At 39.3% G+C, this 20,253-nt stretch overlaps 1 protein-coding gene across 2 annotated transcripts in view; it reads right to left on the reverse strand.

Moving 5' to 3' along the window:
* LOC109037944 (homeobox protein abdominal-A homolog) overlaps positions 1-20,253 on the reverse strand; it is a 72,168-nt gene that overhangs the window by 31,078 nt on the left and 20,837 nt on the right. For both annotated transcript variants that reach the window (XM_019052818.2, XM_019052819.2), the window contains one exon: positions 19,713-19,745. In XM_019052818.2, the coding sequence (XP_018908363.2) occupies positions 19,713-19,745 (33 nt within the window). The remainder of the gene's footprint in view (positions 1-19,712; positions 19,746-20,253) is intronic.

Consider the following 20,253-nt stretch of genomic DNA (forward strand, 5'->3'; position numbering starts at 1 on the left):
GAAAATGATTCCATCCTTTTTTCAGATAGTTGTAACTTGGATCTCACAGTAAACTTTAAAGAAATCGTTATGTAATGTAGCACAGCTATCCTCTAATTTTGTATCAAGTTCCCCTACATGTTATTAGAAAAACAAGCCTCACAGCGAGGTGCGCGGTTTCTTCTGAAAGAATATTTCAAAAATCCTGTCTTCCCTCTTATTCTGCCCTCCCTCTCCAACAAAAGCTAAATTATTTTGTTTTTTATGCCTTTAAAAATTGTTCGATTCACACTTTCGAAAATCCCAACATTTTTCCACGATATTTAACATCGTCCTTGTGACCTCTCGTCAATTCCACACAACCGCAGTGAGCAATTACATGATGGGTGCATAATGCAGATTTATCATAACGATCTCCGTTCCTTTTTTTTAGCTTGCGTTCTTTTTCGCTCATTTTTTCTGCAGGCTTGTTTTTGCCTTGTTAAGTCAGACACCAGCAGGCAATTCGGATGTTAATTACGAAATTGAGGCAGAAAAAGTGAGCCCAGCTCGATGGGCCCGAGGTGCGAGCGAGGAACTGACGAATAACGGTGAGAGTGCTTTTTCCGTCACTACAGGTTAATTGGGGAATTATTCATGCAGTAATTGTTACAAATTGCTAAATTAATTGTTTCGAGGAGCTGGACTGCCAGCGATGCGCCTGCCGGGATCAAGATGCAACTCCTCGTTCCTCTTTTTCTCTCTCGGGCTGGATGTTTATGCAAATGAAAGTGCGGCAATAATGGGAGACATGTCATAATGAGATGCATTCAGGCACATCACTCAAGAATTTTCTCCCTTTCGCGGGTTCCTCGCGCCAAGTTCAACATGTTAACATCGTGTCCGTGCGACTTTGTTCCCCTCGACCGGTTTTGTCTAACTTAGCTTCAGATGGAATCCCCTCGTCAGAATTTTATATCCTCACTTTTCGTTTCGAGAAAATTGTCCACCGTGAGCATTTGGTTGAATTGAACCGCGTTTCTGCATTCCAACATTTAAAATTTTTCCAAAAACGTCCGATTTTTTTATACAGAAAAAACCTTCTTCTCCGATCATTTTCGAGAATTCGAAAAATATATAAATGTGGGACTCAACAAGTCTCACATGCAAAAGTATAATGAACGGTTGCATGCTACTACATGGATAAGCAAAAATGTTCAACGATATTTCCGGAATCCCTGCAATTTCTTAAACTCTCATTTCTATTAACAAAATGTTGCAGACGATCAACTTATTTGTTTTCGTTTTTTACTTATTATTATACGTATATTATTGGTAGCTACATAAAAACTTAAAGCATGCAAACTTTTAAAAGCAAAGACTGCAAAAAGTAGGCTGATACTCGTCCTTTATTTTTATATCTCAGAATCTTTTACAAAAACCAGTTCGCAGGGATAAAGTTGTAAAATGAAATAATAAAATTCTTGAGCTAAAAAGCTTGTGCATGTGACCTTTACATCAAATACATAAATACATTATTTATTCGTTTCATTGATGGTAGAAATTACTAGAAATTAAACGCTGTAGATTTTTTGAAAACGACACGATACCCAAGAATCTATTTAAAATTTTTCCAGCTTAACGACTTCTCACTGTTTTCGACGTTTTTTATTCACTTTACTTCGTTTTCTTTCTTCTTCATCTACCTAGAGAGGAACTTCGCATGGTCGTGTAAAAATAAATATGAACGGCATACATTTTGTGAGAAGGAATTTTTAAGAAAAACATCCAATTCCTTTTTCTGGCAAAAATGATAAAGTGGCATAATTTTTGGTTGTCATCGGACAATCCGATCCCTTTTAGTCTCTCAAGAATTTTAACCTGAAAAAGCGCCTTGTAAGGTGTTCTCTGGGAGCCCTGATTTTCCCACGATAAGATAGTGTGCTTTATTCCCATTAATGGGCCTGGAGTTGCCAACGAAGCAAGGAACAAATTGGACGTAATGACACAGAGCCATTGTGCGCTAATGGAAGCGACGGGGAGTTGGCCAAAGCTAACGGCTCGAGAACACGAGCAAAACCGTTCTTAATATCAACAAAAACGCAAGTTCCGTATCGCCCAAACTGACATCACTTCGTTGTTGCCACGATCCTGCAAGGAATTTCGCGTGGTCGTGTAGAAATCAACATGAAACCCACTAATTTTGTGAGAAGCACTGAAAAATTCGGTCCGTTCTTCAAGTGCAATAGTTGAAACATTAATTTGATAAAATATCCTCAAAAAGAGATCTGGAAACATACTTTTAACTGGGCACGCGCTTGGGCAAAAAACAATAGTTTGAGTACGACGTCCTAGCAATGTTCCTTCATAAATCTTGATCTAATAATCCTTCACCTTTATCGGGATTATATGATTCGATTTTATCCAATTTTATTTTATAGTTAAGGCCTTCCCAAGATTGTTTTATTCACATCAAAGCCCAGGGGATTTTGGAGCATGCCATGTTGTGAGCAGTTTCTTAATTCCTATGATTCCTATGCAGTATTTGGTGTTAAATTCGGGAAAGATGTTAAAGAAATTCCAAACATGATTTCTCGCTGATTCAAAAGAAAAAATTGCTGAATGCATTTACCAGTTGTTTCCTCGTAAATTTTACCCTTCCACTACCTGATACCAGTCGCGTATGTATCAAATTCATTTCCTCCGTGATGTAATTATTATATTGACCAAATGCATGACATTTGTTAAATATCGATATTTTCCGGCTACCTGGCAACACCGTTGTCGACACTGCACTGTCAGGGCGAGTGACACCACCGTGTCAAAGAAAATGATGCTTGTCGCTGGGAAATGGCAGCCGGTCCGATCCGCACTGCGCGTTGCACTTGCACCGAGCCCACAATCTGTCAGACTGCAGTCTGGACTCGCTGTATTTCCCGTAAATTATTATGAAATTCAAGAATTTCACGTCAAATCCGACACAGACGGGTGCCCCGCACCGAACCGCAAACCCCCTTTCTCAGCCGCAACGTAACGCTTGCTTTTCTCGCAGACAAAACCATTTGTTCTAGACGCAGTGCAACTGCAAAAACTGCAGCTAATGGTATTTCAACGGTTTGGTTGGTTGTTCGTCGAGCTGCAGTCATTGCCCCTGGGACATTTTAGCTCCTTGAAAATGTTTTGAATTATTTCTCGAGTAACTTCACCCACAGACTTTCTTAGAAGTTTCTCAGCGACAGGAGTTAAATTTTACTGGTCAACAAATGCTTTCTTTTTTGTTTGTTCTCGTTTTGCCTGAAACCTGTTAACTGATTCCGGGTAGATTTGTAGCGTTGATTTCGTGAAGGATCTCCATTTTTCCGGATTAGTTCGATTTTCACAGAATAATCGCCTTTCTCATGGACATTTTTGGCTGCTAAATCCGGAGATGACCTTAATTTTTCTCCACGTTGCATGGTTTTTCCAGAAAATCAACTTTTCTTAAAGAAAAGCTCGATTTTCAGAAAAAATGGGGATTTTTCTGGGAGAAATCGAACTGATCCTGATAAACGGAGATTATTTCAGAATCAGTGCGAAAAACCTAACCGGATTCTGTTGACAAATATTTGGCAAATCGACTCGTGTTGACCAATGCTATAGTTTAACATGTACATCGTTATTTTTACATCTTTAATGTAGAATTCGCCACAATTTTACAATATATAACATTAATTCAAAGCAGTATCGATAGAGAATGCATGAACACAAAGTAGAATCCTTGTCACGAACATGATTTAAAATGTACTTATATTCAGTAGTTATGCTTACACACAAAAGCATTTATTTGCTTTAGACATGGTCAAGTAGCCGTTCTAGGAAAGAACATTTTTAAGTTCAACGAAAGTTATTGCTTCGACCATAATGAAAAAACTCTTTTCCACCTCATCGTTTCCTTCCATCCCTTTTCGGTAATTACACACAAAAATAATCAAACAAGCTCATAAACCTAGGCTTAATTATCTTCACCTAAAACTCTAGAAGAGGCATGCTCAGTTCGGCAGAACGGAACGACCTTTTTAATTTCAAAATGATGATCCCCGGGCCATTGGCGGCCACCTATCAGAAGCTGACCGGTTAATTAAGCCTGGAATCGGCCGCCCAATGAGCTGGCACATAAATTTAAGTGGGTGGAATGGGATTTATGAAGTAATTATTCCGGATTGGATTTCGCCCGAGAAGACCGACAAGGAACAGGGAACATTTGATCGTTAAATCAATGGGCAGAGGAAACTGGGCGGCGAAGACGACGGAGCGGCCATAAACTAGTGAGAGCGAGAGAGAGAAGCGGCCATAAACAAGTGGGAGCGAGAGAGACAGAGACAGCCGAGGGGAGTGGTAAGGGCCTGAAAATTACTCATTCTTCCATGAAGCTACCTGCGGAACGGGCAACCAATCACAATATGGCCACACCGACCCTCCCCTATCTGCCGCCCCTAGTCGCTGCCCCTCAGTAGGGGATTGGACGTGCAGGGAAAAAAGGGTGGATGATATCCCGTCGCCAACTTGTGCAAACTCCCGATGCACTTAATATTAAAAACGATGATTTTTTACAGGAAATGGCAACGTGGAGTGGAATTGATGGTATCGTGTCGGGGGAAAATTGCTCAGCTTTTATCTTGTCCCCAGTTCACCCCTCGTCTGTCGCCCTTTGTTCGTAATATTAAATATATTATTAAGGACTCCGCTCCTTCTTTTTTAATAAATAAAAAAAACAAGCAGGGGGATTCTCAGGTGCATTTAATAGGTTATTTGACGGCGAATTATGAACGAGCCTGTATTAGCTTTTAGAGACAATTCCAATTAAGCACGCAGCGATTTGGAACGACGGCGGCGCTCGACAAAAGCATTAGGCCGCGGCTGGAATGGCCTGAATGGCCTAAACGGCCTGCCTACCTGCAAATGGCCTCATTCTCGTTTGCGCGATACCTGCCTCCGCCTTTGATACTCGGCGAATATCTCGTTTTAAAGAGGGATCGCATGAGGTGCTCTTCGCAAATATTTTGATAAATAGGAGTGCCGGCCGGGGAACAAATGGTAATCATAAGTCGATAAATAAATATTTGAAGTATTTCGCGGACTGGTTCGAAGGAAAAAGGGTGCCTTGACGCAGGGAGGAAGCAAATTGCTCGTGATCTTTACCGATTTCAAGATGTACGCGATCCCTTCGTATTTATTTAGATCCCTTCCTGCATCCTGCATGATCATCATCTGTTCGGCATATTTTTTGGTGTGCCGCGGATATACATAATTCACTTGTGGGTTTTTGACATCCCTGCGAATCGATTTAACACAAACGGATTCAGTTAGCGGGCATGTTACTTTTTTTTCTTTGCTGAATACACATACCTACTTATCGCTTCTTTTTTTTGCCCGAGCCAGCATGGTACAAAAACCGAGTTCCGCATAGAATAGATCCTTAAAACTGAGGTATCAAAAGAAGGATGAGAGAGCCAAGCAAGATTTTGAGCTGGGAATATTGTACCGGAAACCTTTTGCGGTTTCAAAAAAAAACATTTATATTGGTTACTATACATCTGGCTTTAGATAGCAGGTTTCAATAGCAGAAACTACATAGCCAGCATACTCAAAAGTTTGTTAGACATTTTTTCACACATTTGTGCGAACATTTCCTCAACATCCGAAAAATCAAATTAAAATTTTCGTGTTTTGAAGCTTCTGAACCTGACCTGCACACTCATTACGACTAGAAACATTATATTTTAGAGACCTGTCACTGCTATTACTCCTACAGTGTAAATTGGACGTATTTCTATCAAACGGAACTTTGTGCATCATGACGTAAGCCGCGTTATGCACATATTCTTATGAGTTTCAGGGCTCATGTCTTAATACACATAGTTCCGTTTGATGAAAATACGTCCACTTCACCTTCGAAAGTCAACGTTCTGCTTCACCTTTTGATGACTGATGACCTCAAAGTTGGGAATTGGTTCAACAATCATCACCTGAATTGCACAAGTTTGCCTCGTAAAATGTTCACCCCAAAATTCACCAATCATCTTTTGGCGAACTTTAAGCTCAACAAGTAACTCATCAATCATCATTAGGCGAAAAGTAACGTTGCCTTCCGAATTTTAGTTTTACCTCACCCAATCACATTCTTCAGATTGTTAGTTTGGGGTCATTTAAACAAATCTGGTCACGATTTCACCCTTAGAAACCGTTTCAAAATCGTGAGACGCTGGAAAATCACATCGTGAACAAACTCTTTGATTTTTTAAACGACTATTATACAGTGGGACGCCGTTCGTGCGTCAACAAACAAAAACTAATGGGAGGAGGTCGAGTAGACGTTCCCAGACAACATTAACAAAAAAATTCAAAAGAAAAGGACGATCGCGTTTGAACATATCCTGTCTCCCGTGAGACATTCATTACTACGTCAAACCAATCATTAATTTATGGCTTGCCTATCTCGATTCAAGGCGACCGTTTATTTACCCAAGCTCGCGCTAGCCTGCCTCTCGTGTTCATATGCAAATCCTACGGCTCTACTCCGTAACCTAGATTTAACTCACCCCACAATTTTCCCCCTTCTTTCCTCCGTCCGTTTCCCTGAACTGTGAAGATGATTCATCTAACCGGTGTGCAAACCAATATGAATTGGAAACGACGATTAAAAAACCGGTAAAAACAATGAATGAAAGGATTAGTGCTGAATTATTAATCCCAGAATACTTAAAATACACTTAACTTCTTTAATTATCATGCATTCTTTTATGATCACTTTTACATTTGTTTGTTTACTTTCAGATAAAAATGTTTACTAAACGGAGTACGGAAGTTCATCAGGGAGCACTCGGCGCAGAGTCACTCGGATTGGCACGGTACAGAGACAAAATATGTAAACATGGGACTGGAACCTGAGAAAAGAAACTTTGGTCTTCAGAAATCAACGCCACTGCACTGAAGGATCAATCGATAGTGATACTTCCACCGAAATGGAATGGAATGGAAGAATATTTATTCATCAGAGTTAAAGGAACATCTAAACGGTATGTCGGTGCTGAGCAATAAAAACACATCTGAATTTGGAACAAACTTGAACAGTTTAAGGGTAAACATTACAGTTATGTCAGAGTTATCCAGAGGGCATAATCGTATGGTCATTCCCATAAAATGAAATTTTACAGCTTGAGAAAGGTTCAAAATTTCTCGGAAATCGAATCCAAAAATCTGCACAGAAAATTTGAAAGCATAATTTTGTTCGCAATCATCTTGACACGATTTTAAGCGCATAAAGAAATGCAGTTGTAAATGATTGCAGTATGAAAAATACTTCCGTTTACTCTCTTGTGCAGTAAGTTCAATAAGCTAAAGCACTTTCCTGAATAATTTTATTTCACCGAGTACAATTTGCATAATTTTAACGATAATATGTGATAAATAACAGTTTACATTATTACAAGGGTCAGTAGGGGTTGGGACGTGCATCCCTGGGGGTGAAAAAAAAACCTTTTTAATTAACTGAAACGGCGATCTGTGTATTATGAACCTTCCCCTACGGAATCAAGCTGCTTCCTGATAATCCTGATGGGATTAAGGAGAGGATACTGTTCCTGTCCCTCCGATCAGAAGTACGAAAAGGCGGGAGAACTAACTTTGCGTCCCTCAGCCCGAAGTCATGTATTCGGTAAAACATGGGGGCTTTGTGTCACTTGTCTTGCCCCCCTCCTTTCATTTCAGCTGCCCGCGGGAGGGTGGGTATTAAAAATGTTGCTCGGATAATTACAACCATCATGGAGACACAAGTAAGTGACTCTCGACTGATTCCCGCTTGTTTTGTCTATAAAAATTAACCTCCTCATGCGGGTGACTGTATTTTTTTCGAAAATCTGCAAAAGACCCAACCGCGTTGTTTCGAGGGGAAACCGTGTAGGAGTGTAAAGCGTTCATGTTGTAGTTTTTGCGGTAGAACTTCGCTATGAAAATAAGAAAAAACGCAATTAAATTAGGCGTCTAGATCCAAAACCGGCAATCTCCATTCCCCTGTCTAGAATTTGTGCAATCATATTAATTTTATACATGGAGCACGAACACTTCTGACAGTTTCTATCATTTTCCAAAAGTTCTCGCTTGAAAGCAGAAAACTCACAAGAAAACGAAAACATGAACACGAAGGGTTCTTCGTTCTTTCAATATTGAAATTATAATGATCGCACGATTTTTAAACAGCGTAATGCGGAGATTGCCCCTTTTGGCTCTAGACGCCTCTTTTTTAAAATTTAACAGCTTGAAAAAATAAAATAATTTTATGTAGAAAATAAATATTAAAATAAAATAGCATACATGCTGGAATGGTTTTATTTAGTTTTGGTTTGCTAGGTGAGATTTTCTGTGAACTTTTGTCAATTCGAATTGAATTTTTCAAGATCAAAACTCCATCGGGATTACGTAAAAAGAATCATTTCTTTGGATAAAACAGATTAAATAATTTGCTTAGCGGCATTGCGTGATAGTTTCACTGTTCTTGTAGGCATCAAATGAGCATTTACAAAGGAAAAAGGAGAGAGAGAAATTGAGTGAGGGAGAAAAAAAACACAAGAAGAGGAGATGAAGAGAAATTATCCGCATATAATGGAGGGGAATTATTCTATTTTTAAAGAAACTATTTTCTAAGTACCTCTTTTCCCCGTCTTGAGTTCAACTTGAACTTGAAGTAGTGAGAGGGGGTGTTTACAACATAAAATGCGGAAGGACTGGCTCGACTCCCGGGAGAAATTCCCGATAGAAACGGAAGTTAAAATTGTTTCATAGATTTCATCACCTCCTCCCAAACAGTAGGTCATCAGCCATCTACCTCCCTTCCAGCACGCAAGCATGGAGAGAGATAAAGGAGATGAAATATTCCCTAGATCAGTGACGGTAAGCACGAGCCGTTCACTGAAACACGACTTTACGAGGAAATAAAAAGAGAATTGTAAGGCCTCCCAGGAGGAGCGCGAGATAAACGAGAAAAAAAGGTGTTACACAAACAAAACGGTAACAAATCATACAATCAGCACGGCGCTACCACGATGTAAACAGTGACAAACGCGGGGAAACGGTGAAGTGCGAGAGAGAGGGTGGCTATCGTGGAAAGCGGGATTTATAGGCCATTAAGGTACTTTTAATGGCCTCTAAGGTTAAGTTTAACGGCGGAAGGACCCTGCCGAGGTGTGACTTCTGCCCGGAGTGAATCACACTTTTATTGACTCTCGCGTCTAGACTCCTGTTTGACCTTTCAATTCTTTCTCTCGTCGGAAAGCGCCCAGTGTCATGCTGATTGCTCGCTTTATTGCGGCGAATTTGTACAATTATTTTTTATTGCTTCGCCAATTCGTTCAATTTGTCGTCCGTCAGCCGGAGCATATTTCAGCCTGGCCTAGTTTCCTTCTCACTCCGCTGGCTACGCTTCCAGAGACAGACATGGTTCCATTGCTCTTATTGCGCGATGCTTGGTGTCGTTTGTGGTTTTATTGTCGTTCAAGCAGATACAGATTTACCACGTTACAGTTTGAAAAAGAAAACGCACTTCCTTTCCAAATTCACTGAGAAAAAGTATCACAAACCTATAATTATACCCCTGCCTGGCTGATTTTGGCGACACATCTAGAAGTAGTTCCACTAGCCAGTGATACAGTTGATCCAACCACACTTTCGGTAGACTCAACCGTACCTCTGACTGGTGCAATTACTCTTTAATCTGGCGCTAAAATCAGCCAGGAGTATAGTTGGGATTGTGATACTTTTTTCCGTGTTGAATTGAGGAATATGGTTTAGTTTCTGATGAGAGATGCGTCCTTTTCATAATGTCCTATATCTTGGTATATTACCTGGGCCACGTCTCAAAACTTTAAAGACGGTGAGTTAAAAACCCACATGGGGGAAGGGGGTTCCATGAACTGAATAGTGTGAATCGACAGTTATTACATATCACATGACCGAACTTTTTTTCCAAGTATGGTAAAATTTTCTACGAACTAATTACAGTAGACGCACAAGTCATTCGGACATGAAAAGTTGGTGTCGTAGCCAACGTGCGTTAAAATCAGCATAAAGCTGAAAATCTTAGTTCAGAGGGAAAAAGCTCATAAGAGCACAATTTTCCTTCAAACCACCAACAACACCACCAAACAGCACATATCTCTGAGGGAAAATTGTGCTCATATGAACTTTTCCCTTGTATTAAGATTTTCAGCTTTAAGCTGATTTTTAAAGCACGTTGGCTACGTCACCAACTTTTTCTGTCTAAAATTTTCTGTATAAATCGTTTACTCAAGCGTTCATCACCGTAAAACTTTAACATGATTGCAATTTGTTACACATACATGCTGTTCAAAAATTTGAAACAGGCGCGGTGACACAAAAAACCGGTTATAGGAGTATCAACACCCACGTGCCTAATTTAGAATCATCCCAGCGAGAATCGTATTAGTAAAAGAGCGGATGTAGTGTATCGGATTTAGCATGAACCGTCACTTCTTCGAGTTCGGTGCCACGACGAAAGCTCCTGGAAAAAAACTGAGAAAAAAAAATTCCGGCTAAATTTGTAGTTTGAGCATTCTAGTCAGTCGAGGATTCAGGTCACGGCGTCGGATTCACGCTTGTGCTTGAGTCGAATCTTTTAACGGTCAGCTGATTTACGAGACCCGAGACGGACATTTGTACAAACTCAAATCCAAAGGAACTATCTAAGTTGGAACATGAGCTCTATCCTGCGTGTATTGAAATGGGTCTCAGGTTCCATGTCACGATTGAGGTAGTTCCTTTTGATTTAGATACGTTCATTTAAATGCGTGTAACTCGCGATTTCTCACATTTCCAAGCTCGGAACCGATTCCTGCGACGAATTTAAATATTTAAATTAACTTCGATTTACATTACGCGCGCATAATTGATTTCCTAGGCGCACGTAGCTTCTCGCGCGCTTGGACCAGGCTCGTGTGTCCGTAAGCCAATCAGCGAGCCCGCCCGAGGAACACTCCTCTTTTTTCTTGTTCTTTTTCTCTGATTTCCTGAATACATTTAAATGATTAAATGGCGCGTGCATACAGGGCTGAGTCAGTGTTTCAAAATTTTCCATCTTAATTCTACTGAATAAAACGGAAATAGATCGACTCAAGATTAAATAATTTGAGGGAAATTTAAAAGCCCAGTTAGTTTTATATTACAGTTTGTCGTATATTCCAGGTCTGGCAAAAATATTTTGAGGGTGAAGATAGGTGTCAAACTTTACCGTAAACATAAAGTTTCGGAGAATACACAATACAACTTCATGCCTCTTTCTTTATAATAAAAATTACAGCTTTTTCATTCTAATTTTCAATAAAATGAGGTATTCTCTGTTCTTCAAACTTAAATTTTAAAACAAAGTGTCAAGAAAAAGTAAGCTTAAGTTGAAATTGATCCTTTACGAGATTGTTTACGCAAATTAGAAAACATGTTGTATCAAAACCAAACAAAACCAAGTTTGGAAGCCCTCCAATTGACTGCAAAAAACAATACGACGAGATTAACACAATTCAAAAGGAAAAGCTAGTTTATGGTTTCCCAAAAAGTATGTCTTGTCAAAGCCCAAGATAAATCTATGACACCGGTTTGAAATACCTAGAATTGAGAGGAAAGAAAAAAAATTGTGCAGTATATTATGGTAACTGCATTGAGACAAAAATAAAATTGATTTCAGATGGACTTCATTCTGCGGTAAGAAACTATTCTTTTTGGCTCACACAAAAAAATCACCTACCTCTATGAGGAAACTAATACCTCAAACGTTGTATCTGAGATGAACTAGAAAGAAGATTGCCTTTTTAAAAAATGTGGGCCAAATGATACAGAGGGAAGCAAAATTAAATTAAATATGGGCGCATGTGTACCTCTCAAAGTGGTCTTCAGTGCTACAAAAGTTGATCGTATAATCTGGATCCATTGTGTAATGAATTGGCAATCGTGTAGAGAGTCACAAGGTGTGTTACATAAATTATGGGCCTATGTTTTGTCCCATGTTCTTCGCGCCAGAGTGGGAGGAACGTAGCCAGCGACCAGTATGGGGAGGGGGGCGCAGGTGTAGAAAGGGGGGTAGGAGGTGAACGATCGTGGGGCACGTACAATGGCGAAAGGCTTGCGTCGCTAGGGCGCTAAACGAAACAACGTATCTCCCGTAGATTTTCCATTGAGATTATGTGGTTTTTCCATGATCAGTCAATTCGGGTCACCGGAAAGGTGGAATAATCTTTTCCAGAGGACCCGGTCAACCTGTGTCGACTGAGAAACCTATGCCTGATAAAGAGGGTGAGAATTTCGACTACGTCCGAAAAAACTCGGTCTGGAAAACGCCTGAAAACCATTTAAAAACTAGGAACTACTGTGACTGACTTTTTCTCAGTGCGTTATTAGCTCCAGAAGATTGAGAAAAACAAATTAAAGCTCTCACTATGATTATGCTGAATTTCAGACCCTATCCGAGATTGACTTGGCTTCAGTGTACCTTCTGTAAAGATGAAGCATTTTTATCGCAGCCAAAGCATTTTTACCCTCAAAATAAACATTGTAACCGATACTAGGATTGCGAAGATTTGGCGCGAGATTCATCCTGAGCAAGTTCAGAATTGTAATTCCTTTTTTCTGCAAAACTCGCCGATTTCTCAGACTTTTGGTTCTAGCCCGTGCTTTTTTGACGGATATACTACTTGTGAAAAGACTAACTCAATATTGAAGCGCAGGAGTTTTTTCGTTTTCATTCCACGAGGATAGCCGCACGATTCCTCTTCGAACTTCAAGATGCCTGAGATAAAAATCTCATGTACACTGGTCCTTCACTCATTTTTTTATCAAGATTTGTAGGTCACGGGTCATGCGATTGACCACAACGTAATCCTCTAGAGAGGAAAGAGTTCCACGGAGCTACTTTGAAACCGTCTGTCTGCTCTCAATGCGTTTAACACTAATCTTCGTCCCAACGCATAAAATTTTATCGATACTCCTTATAATTTGTCATTACGGGACGTAGACATGACAAATAGCTGGCTATATCGATGGAGCAATCGCTGTCTTATCATAAACGGTTTCGGGTAATGGATTATATGGATACGACAATGTCTCGAAATCATGACAGTAATCTATATTATGACCACTAGGCATCGTTTTCATCAAGTTGTCCGATCGATTTCAAAAAAACAGAGCAATTATAAAACACTATCACTCTCAGCATCGACAGAATTATGAATGCTTTAAACTCGAAGATGAATGAAAAAAAATTTAAAAAGTCAATGATCAGATCGGGAGTCCGAATGAAGCCTAATCAAAACAAGTTAAGCAGCTTCGTTGATATTTTTTGAATAATTTATAGTTTCTTTACGCGGACGCACTACATTTTGAAGCATTAACGCGCTCAAAAGTGCACTTTAAAAATAGTTTGAAGTGCTCTTGACTGCATCAAAAGTCGTTGATATAAAGCCTCTGGAGGTGACACTGGATTACATTTATGCATGCTTTAATAGTCCTGACGCAATATTCCTTCCTGCTGGGCCATAAAAAAGATCATTTAATATAATAAAAAACCTCTAAAGACGCCGATAAACCGCTAGTTAACGCGCAACCTCCTGGCAAACAGGCTCTTGTCAAAACCATTTTATCACGCTTTAAGGGACATCAATGTAGTATTTATAACACTACAGGCCGCTGATTATTTTCTTGAAATTTCAGTCGCAATTATTTCTTGAACTCCTATGCGAGATCTTTTTAATTTTACGATTAGATATGTCGATTAGACATTAGAACACAAGAGTGAAAGAGCTCATTTCCTTTCGGGTGCCTGCTTCGGAACAAACTCTGTCAAATTGATTTACACGCAGGTTCATTCAAGACCTGTATCTTAGTAAATTGCTTGTAAAATAGTTTAAGTTTCATCTCTTAAATTAATGCCGTTGATCAATTTTGTTGACACACGAGGAAAATTAATTGCAATCCGTGAAATAAACCCAAGAAATTATAGACGTTCGACAAAAGTCCAAAACTTTAAAAAGGAAGTATGAGAAAACTCTTAAACTAATTTTCTCACAAAAATACGTCGTAAATTAGAACGAAAGAGTTAAAACAAAACCTTGGCAGCACAAACCTTTTTTAAGGAACGGCTTTCATGTAATATCTGTGAAATGAGGCCGGATTTCCGCACTAAAGTGAGACTCTTTGCCTACCCCGGACTTTGCAGGCTTTTCATTTTTCGTCCGCCTTTCATTGCTCAATTAGAGTATCGGCGACCCTATAATCGTAAGTGAGATCATTAACACCCTTATTTTGTCTCTTTTCGGCCTTATTTATGGATCAAAGCACGTCAACCCACTCATGTCTTTCATTTAAAATTTCATTATATACGTTAAGTATTGAACTTTCCCACTCGATAGAAATAATTTATTCACCGAGACTTTCTATATCGTAAAATGAGTCTAATTAATTTTTAAATTGAACTTATTAATCAAGTGCGCAAATCCGTAGAGAAATAGTAAAATTCTTCCCGAGCGATAAGAGATAGCCGTAAGTAGAAAAATCAACCCACCAGAGCACTTAACACAGCAGGCTCAGCTGTGATAAAACATGCGCTCCTACACAGTATGCGTATGCACGTGCTCTCCACAGAAACGGGTCCTTTCCGAGGACACATTTCTTGGCAACGGATACCGCTCGATCTGGTCATCTTAAGCTCCGAGAAAACCGAGAATGCGCATAATCAGAGGCCAAAACGGTTTCAAAAATAAATAACTTGCAGTGGCTACAGACGAGATCCATCATATTTTTTGACGAAGGCTCTCTGTAGCCAGGCATGAGTCATATGTAAATACAGCCGTAAAAAGGAAAGCTGATTGTACATGACGTTCGGACAGACGCACCACAGAAAGGAAAGCTGACCTGATAAATGGACTAAATTCTGCAAAAAAGAACGAGGAATGTTGCAATGTTGCGAAAATCACTTCACAATTGGATTTATATCTAGTTAATGTGCCGTTATAAAATGACTCCAGATTTTACAATTTTTGAAAGTTTTGTCAATTCTTGTGAAGAAAGGAGGATGACCCAGATTGAATGCGACTAAACTGAAAAGTGTAATTTCAGTTCATTTCATTGAGAACCATGCAGGGACTGGTGAATAAACTTAAGTAAGGACTGGTGAATCAACTTAAGTAAGGACTGGTGAATAAACTTAAGGCCCTTTGCAAAATGAGCTAACAAAGCCTTTTGAATAGATTTTTCCGCAAGAAAATGCTACATTTTTCGAGACTCCAACGACTTCGAAACAAACATTTTGGAGATGCAGATACAGGTATTCTGATGATCTCTTGAAGGAACGTAACCTACGCATCTGTGCGTAATGGGTACACGTTGATTATCCATTCGACCATCTCCGCTGGAGCAGGAACAGAAGCCTCCGCGAGCTTTTGCCAACTTAAATAAGTCGCCTCCTCACCGGATAAAGTTTCCCGTATTTATAGAAATCACTTTGAATTTAATCACTCGGAATCACTTCTCTCCTTCTTTTAATATGAGGCTCGTAAAAACGGGACATAAATAACGTTGCCCGGATCGATCGGAGATAAGCCGGGAACTCGCGTGGCGGGGAGCCGAGACTGCACATACAGGGGCGCGCAACGTTGCCAGATTTACGAAAAATGTACACCTTCGATCGAGGGAAATCCGGTAATTTCATGCACGAGCTGGCGGCGCCAGGTGGGGGAGATTGTCCCGGCCCGGGTATAAATCAAAACGAAGCTCGTAAAAGTCGTTCGATTCGCGGGAAGGTTAACCGGGCCTCCGCCGGCCGGGAAAAGAGAAAAAACCGGAGCCTTCGCTCTCGAGAGGAGATAACGTGTCGAACAAAGGCGCGGTCAAAAGTCGGAAATTGAGCCGCGCGGTGACAGTCACGTTCTGGGATTTAATTTTTAAGTCGCTCGTTTTCGATGGAGAGTCGAGCTTTACGATGTATCGATTGATCTTCCATTTAAATGAATGGAGAATGATCAATTTTGGGGATGATGGAATCAACACCATGAAAATCGATTTTTTTTTTTTTTTTTTACCATAGCTTTAAATAGGAAAATACCTTGGTAGATGATTCACACTTCGCAGGAAGCGCCCCCTGGCTTTCAGGGAGGATTTGACGATGAGCTCCTGAGCGTCAAAGTGGTTCAAAAACGCTCGACTTGTGAGATTTTTTTATCTTTTGTATTATTTTCTACCGGTATTGAGGTGTATCGTGTTACACTGGAAAAAAAAGAATCTTAAATTTGCCGCCAAGAAGTATTTCTTCTAAAATCAAGAATTTTGCTGGTTAATATAAGCTACTTTTTTGCTTAACCCAAGCATTATTTTTCTTGAATCAAGAAAAATTCAGCTTAAAGCAAGATAAAGAAAATTCTTGGCGGCAAATTCAAGAATTATCATGTTTGATCCAAGCTACTTTTTTTATCAGTGTAGGAGGAGAGAGAGAGACATCTATAATTTCATTCATTCTGTATACATAAATAAGTCGCAGGCAATCAGCAATCGCCGGAAATTTGCGAGCAACTAGTGAATAAGAATAAAGACATAGAATTCAGAAAAAAAGGAACAAGCTTAGTGTAGGGATTATTCTGCCTTTAATGAGAATAGACACGTTTTCAACTGTAGAAACATGGCAGGTACAGGCACATTTTTGAGAGCCTGGGAGTTAGATCCATGACCATAGTTGGGTTTGGATCGAACAAGCAACTAAACAACCTCCGCGACGAAGCGTGGGGTATCACACAAGATGAAGGCGCTCCAAGCTGAGATCATATCTTGAAGGCCATTATCCATCAAAACTTCATTGTGCCGATGCGCCTTGTTGCAATTTATCGAAAGAAAACGTGAAACGCTTGAAGATTGCCGGAATTCGCTAATTGCTGATGACATATGATATTGCCAAAATTAGACCGACAATCAGCAATTTACAATATCAATAGCCGAGAGCTGGCAGCACTATTTTCCACCTTTTCAGCCGCCGTCTCGTCTGTTCCAGGCTGTAAGTTGAACAACGTGCTTTGGCCATTCCAACTAAATGGAATACGAATTAATTATAAATTCTCACAGAGTTTTAAATTTCGTATTTACGAAATGTATTTTCTCTGCAATGCATTAACCTATACCTTAACATAAGGTTACATAAAGGGGCAGTCTCCCGGGAAACCAGGAAACAATGGATATTCTGGCTGTCAAATCATTCACTACGTCTCTATTTATCCTGAACCCTCGAAACATTTTTTGTGAGAAGGGCTTCGGATCGATATATTGGCAGATATCCCATAGCGAACTAAATTTTTTTGCACCTCCTGAAGACTCAATTTTTTTTTATCAGCTCTAATCAAAACGACAGATAAATGTGACTTTTTACGATGTGTTCGAAAATCAGTTTGACGTTCCTTGCGATATATGAGCTTGTTCAGTAGTTTCACTTCACTGAATGAATATGCATTATTCTCTTCCCCCTTTCCTTATTTTCCACCACCCTTTTTTTAAAGGGAACAAAGATATCTTTTTTAGCATTTTTGTCGTTAAAAACGAGACAAGACTCTATTTGAATACCGAAGCCAAGTCCTGTTTTTTTTTCTTGATACTTTTTTTCCATCGTCTTGCGCATATTTCATCAACAGAGATCACAGCTCCCAGCATCTCAGTGGCGATCCTGATGTTATCAATATCATTCAGCCGTCTAATTTGAATTCAAAGTTCTCATCACACAGACTCGTTCAAGTGGCCATTTCGCGGGTTTATTGCCGTTTCCACATTAATAAAAAGGACTCGTTAATTAAACTGATTATGACGGTTTTATGTTGGAGCGAGCCGTTTAAAATAATATAAACTGCGGATCGAGCATTCGCCGCTTTTTTATGGCCGCTGACTCTTGGTCCTTTGATCGACGTACATATTTATAGCTAAATATTTATAGTTCATTATGGTCGACTTAACAGCATCTTGCAGTATATCCCTTTTTAAACGAGAGCTGCGCAAGTTTTACCACCTGAAATTGTGGTGAGCTAGTTGCCAGGTTTTTACGATCCGTTAAACGAGCTGAGACCGGGAAATCCGTGTTTTCGCGTATAAAGACAACGTCGTGTTAAACGTCCGATCGTTAAATTTAAAATAGGTGCTTACGACTACTGTTCAATACTTTTCACGCCGCTTTCATCTTTTCTGTTAAGTGAGCTTTGAAGTTCGAGTTTGATTCCTCGCGAATTCAACAAAGAAAGCTTTATAATACCTATATAATGCATCTTTTTGGCTGAATCTCGAACACAATATGTTACACTAATTTTTGAGCAAAAATTGTCAAGTCCTTGATTTCTTATCTTTTTCCGGTATCAATGCAAAATTTCATCATTAAACAAGGTATCCTAAAAATTTGTGAGCTGCGCGAGGTTATTATGATCATGATTATTACGCATTACTAGAGAATCTGTTTTACGAAAAAAAACACAATGGTTTCAAAATGATATAACCTTTTCAACAATTCGCTTCTTCCAGCCCATTCTCAAGAGGTATAAATAAGTTCGATAGCTTTTAATTTACTGTAAATGCTAACGTCAAAGTTTGGACGCAACTAAATCAGCTCCTAGGACGGCCGTGTTGCATATTCGAAGAGATGAAGGCGCGCTGACTTTTTTCCGCAAACACAAAAAGCCGGACCATACCGCTGAAATTGAAAATTTCGAATTCTTTGAGAAATCCATGGGTTATTAGTTCGTACGCCCTTATTCATTGGCAAGGCAGATGAGTTCTTGGTTAGCGAAAATAACTCACTAACATCCTCTGCAAAACCAAGCAGTTCTGTCACGCCTCAGAGGTGGAGACGCGGTTCGCTGAAAAGTTCAAGGCTTCCCCATTGATTGACGGATCGTCCCTATCATTTTGTGTCTTGCCAATGCCTATGCCTACTTTTCGTCCCTATCAACATGCTGAATTTTCAGTGCTGTGACATGAATATGATTAAGTAGAATTGCCTATTATTTGTCTTGAAGACAGTATCTTCATTTGACTTCTTTGTTTTCAATACGGTTTGATTGAAATCCATCGAAATTGAGAAAATGGGTATGTTACGAACTTAGTTTTCAATTTGCTTAAAACTACTCGAATTTTTTTGTTAACTGGACTGGAAATCTTGCAAACCCTTATACTCGATATTAATTCCTGCATGTTCATGCTAATTTGTCTGCTTCAACATGATTCAATTAGTTGTATTTTATATTTTACAGCCCTTTGGGACAAGCTGGCGCAAGGAATGTTTAATGACGGAATTGGGATCACGATAAAATCTGCATAGAGCCGTTCAAACTAGAATTGGAAACTTAAAAAGGTCAATGCGTTTTGTTCCACAAAAAAAATAGTGAAGGTAAATTAACAACCCAGATTTCATCAAAGTAACACCATTAAATACCTGCCTACTGTACCTTTATACTTCTTTTTGTTTCAAATTAACTTTTTAGGAGAGTAAAAGGACCTATCTGAACATTACAAGGTCCGGCGAAGAGACGCGTTTTTTTAAAGAAGAGATAAAATCAAAATATAACGTCAAGAGAAGAAACATAGGAAAATTAACAGCAAACGCAATATAACTTTAAAAGAATCAATTTTTGGGGTAAAAGAATCAAGAGTTGGAGATAAGAAAGAGGGAGAATAGAAAGTAAAATAATTAAATCAGTACTCACCACATACGACTCGATCAAAGGGATTTATCCATTCTGCAAAAAAGAAAACAATTTTGTTAGATAAGCGTAACAGGGGCTCGAAATCAGAGTGTAAGTATGGATATCGGCTGAAGAATAATAATACAAAGCATACGAAATACAGTTCAATCAATTCACTTTTTCTACTGATATTGTAGAAACTATTATTTACAATCAAACGTTAGTTAATCGTGGTAAAAATAAAGCGCACTCCTAAGACGAAATGGTATACATACAAGGAACTACAATTTGGGGCTCATTTTAGAAACAACATATGTGCCATCAATCTTCATATGCAGATAGTTGTTTTCATGGATGAGACAGAAATTGTAGTTCCTTATTGCAAAATGCAGTTCAAATGTTCCTTTCAATGTTCATCCTCTGAGGACCATTTATTTTACGAGGAAAAGCTAAAGAAAACTCTCAATAAAAGTCAGCTTTTCATTTACTTCGAAGAGAGAGTAATTTCAAAACAAGGTTGAACTTCCTTAAAACTGGGCAATCCATGCAAGAATATCATGAG

This window comes from Bemisia tabaci, chromosome 8, assembly GCF_918797505.1.
Source record: "Bemisia tabaci chromosome 8, PGI_BMITA_v3".
NCBI classification, from domain to species: Eukaryota; Metazoa; Arthropoda; class Insecta; order Hemiptera; family Aleyrodidae; genus Bemisia; species Bemisia tabaci.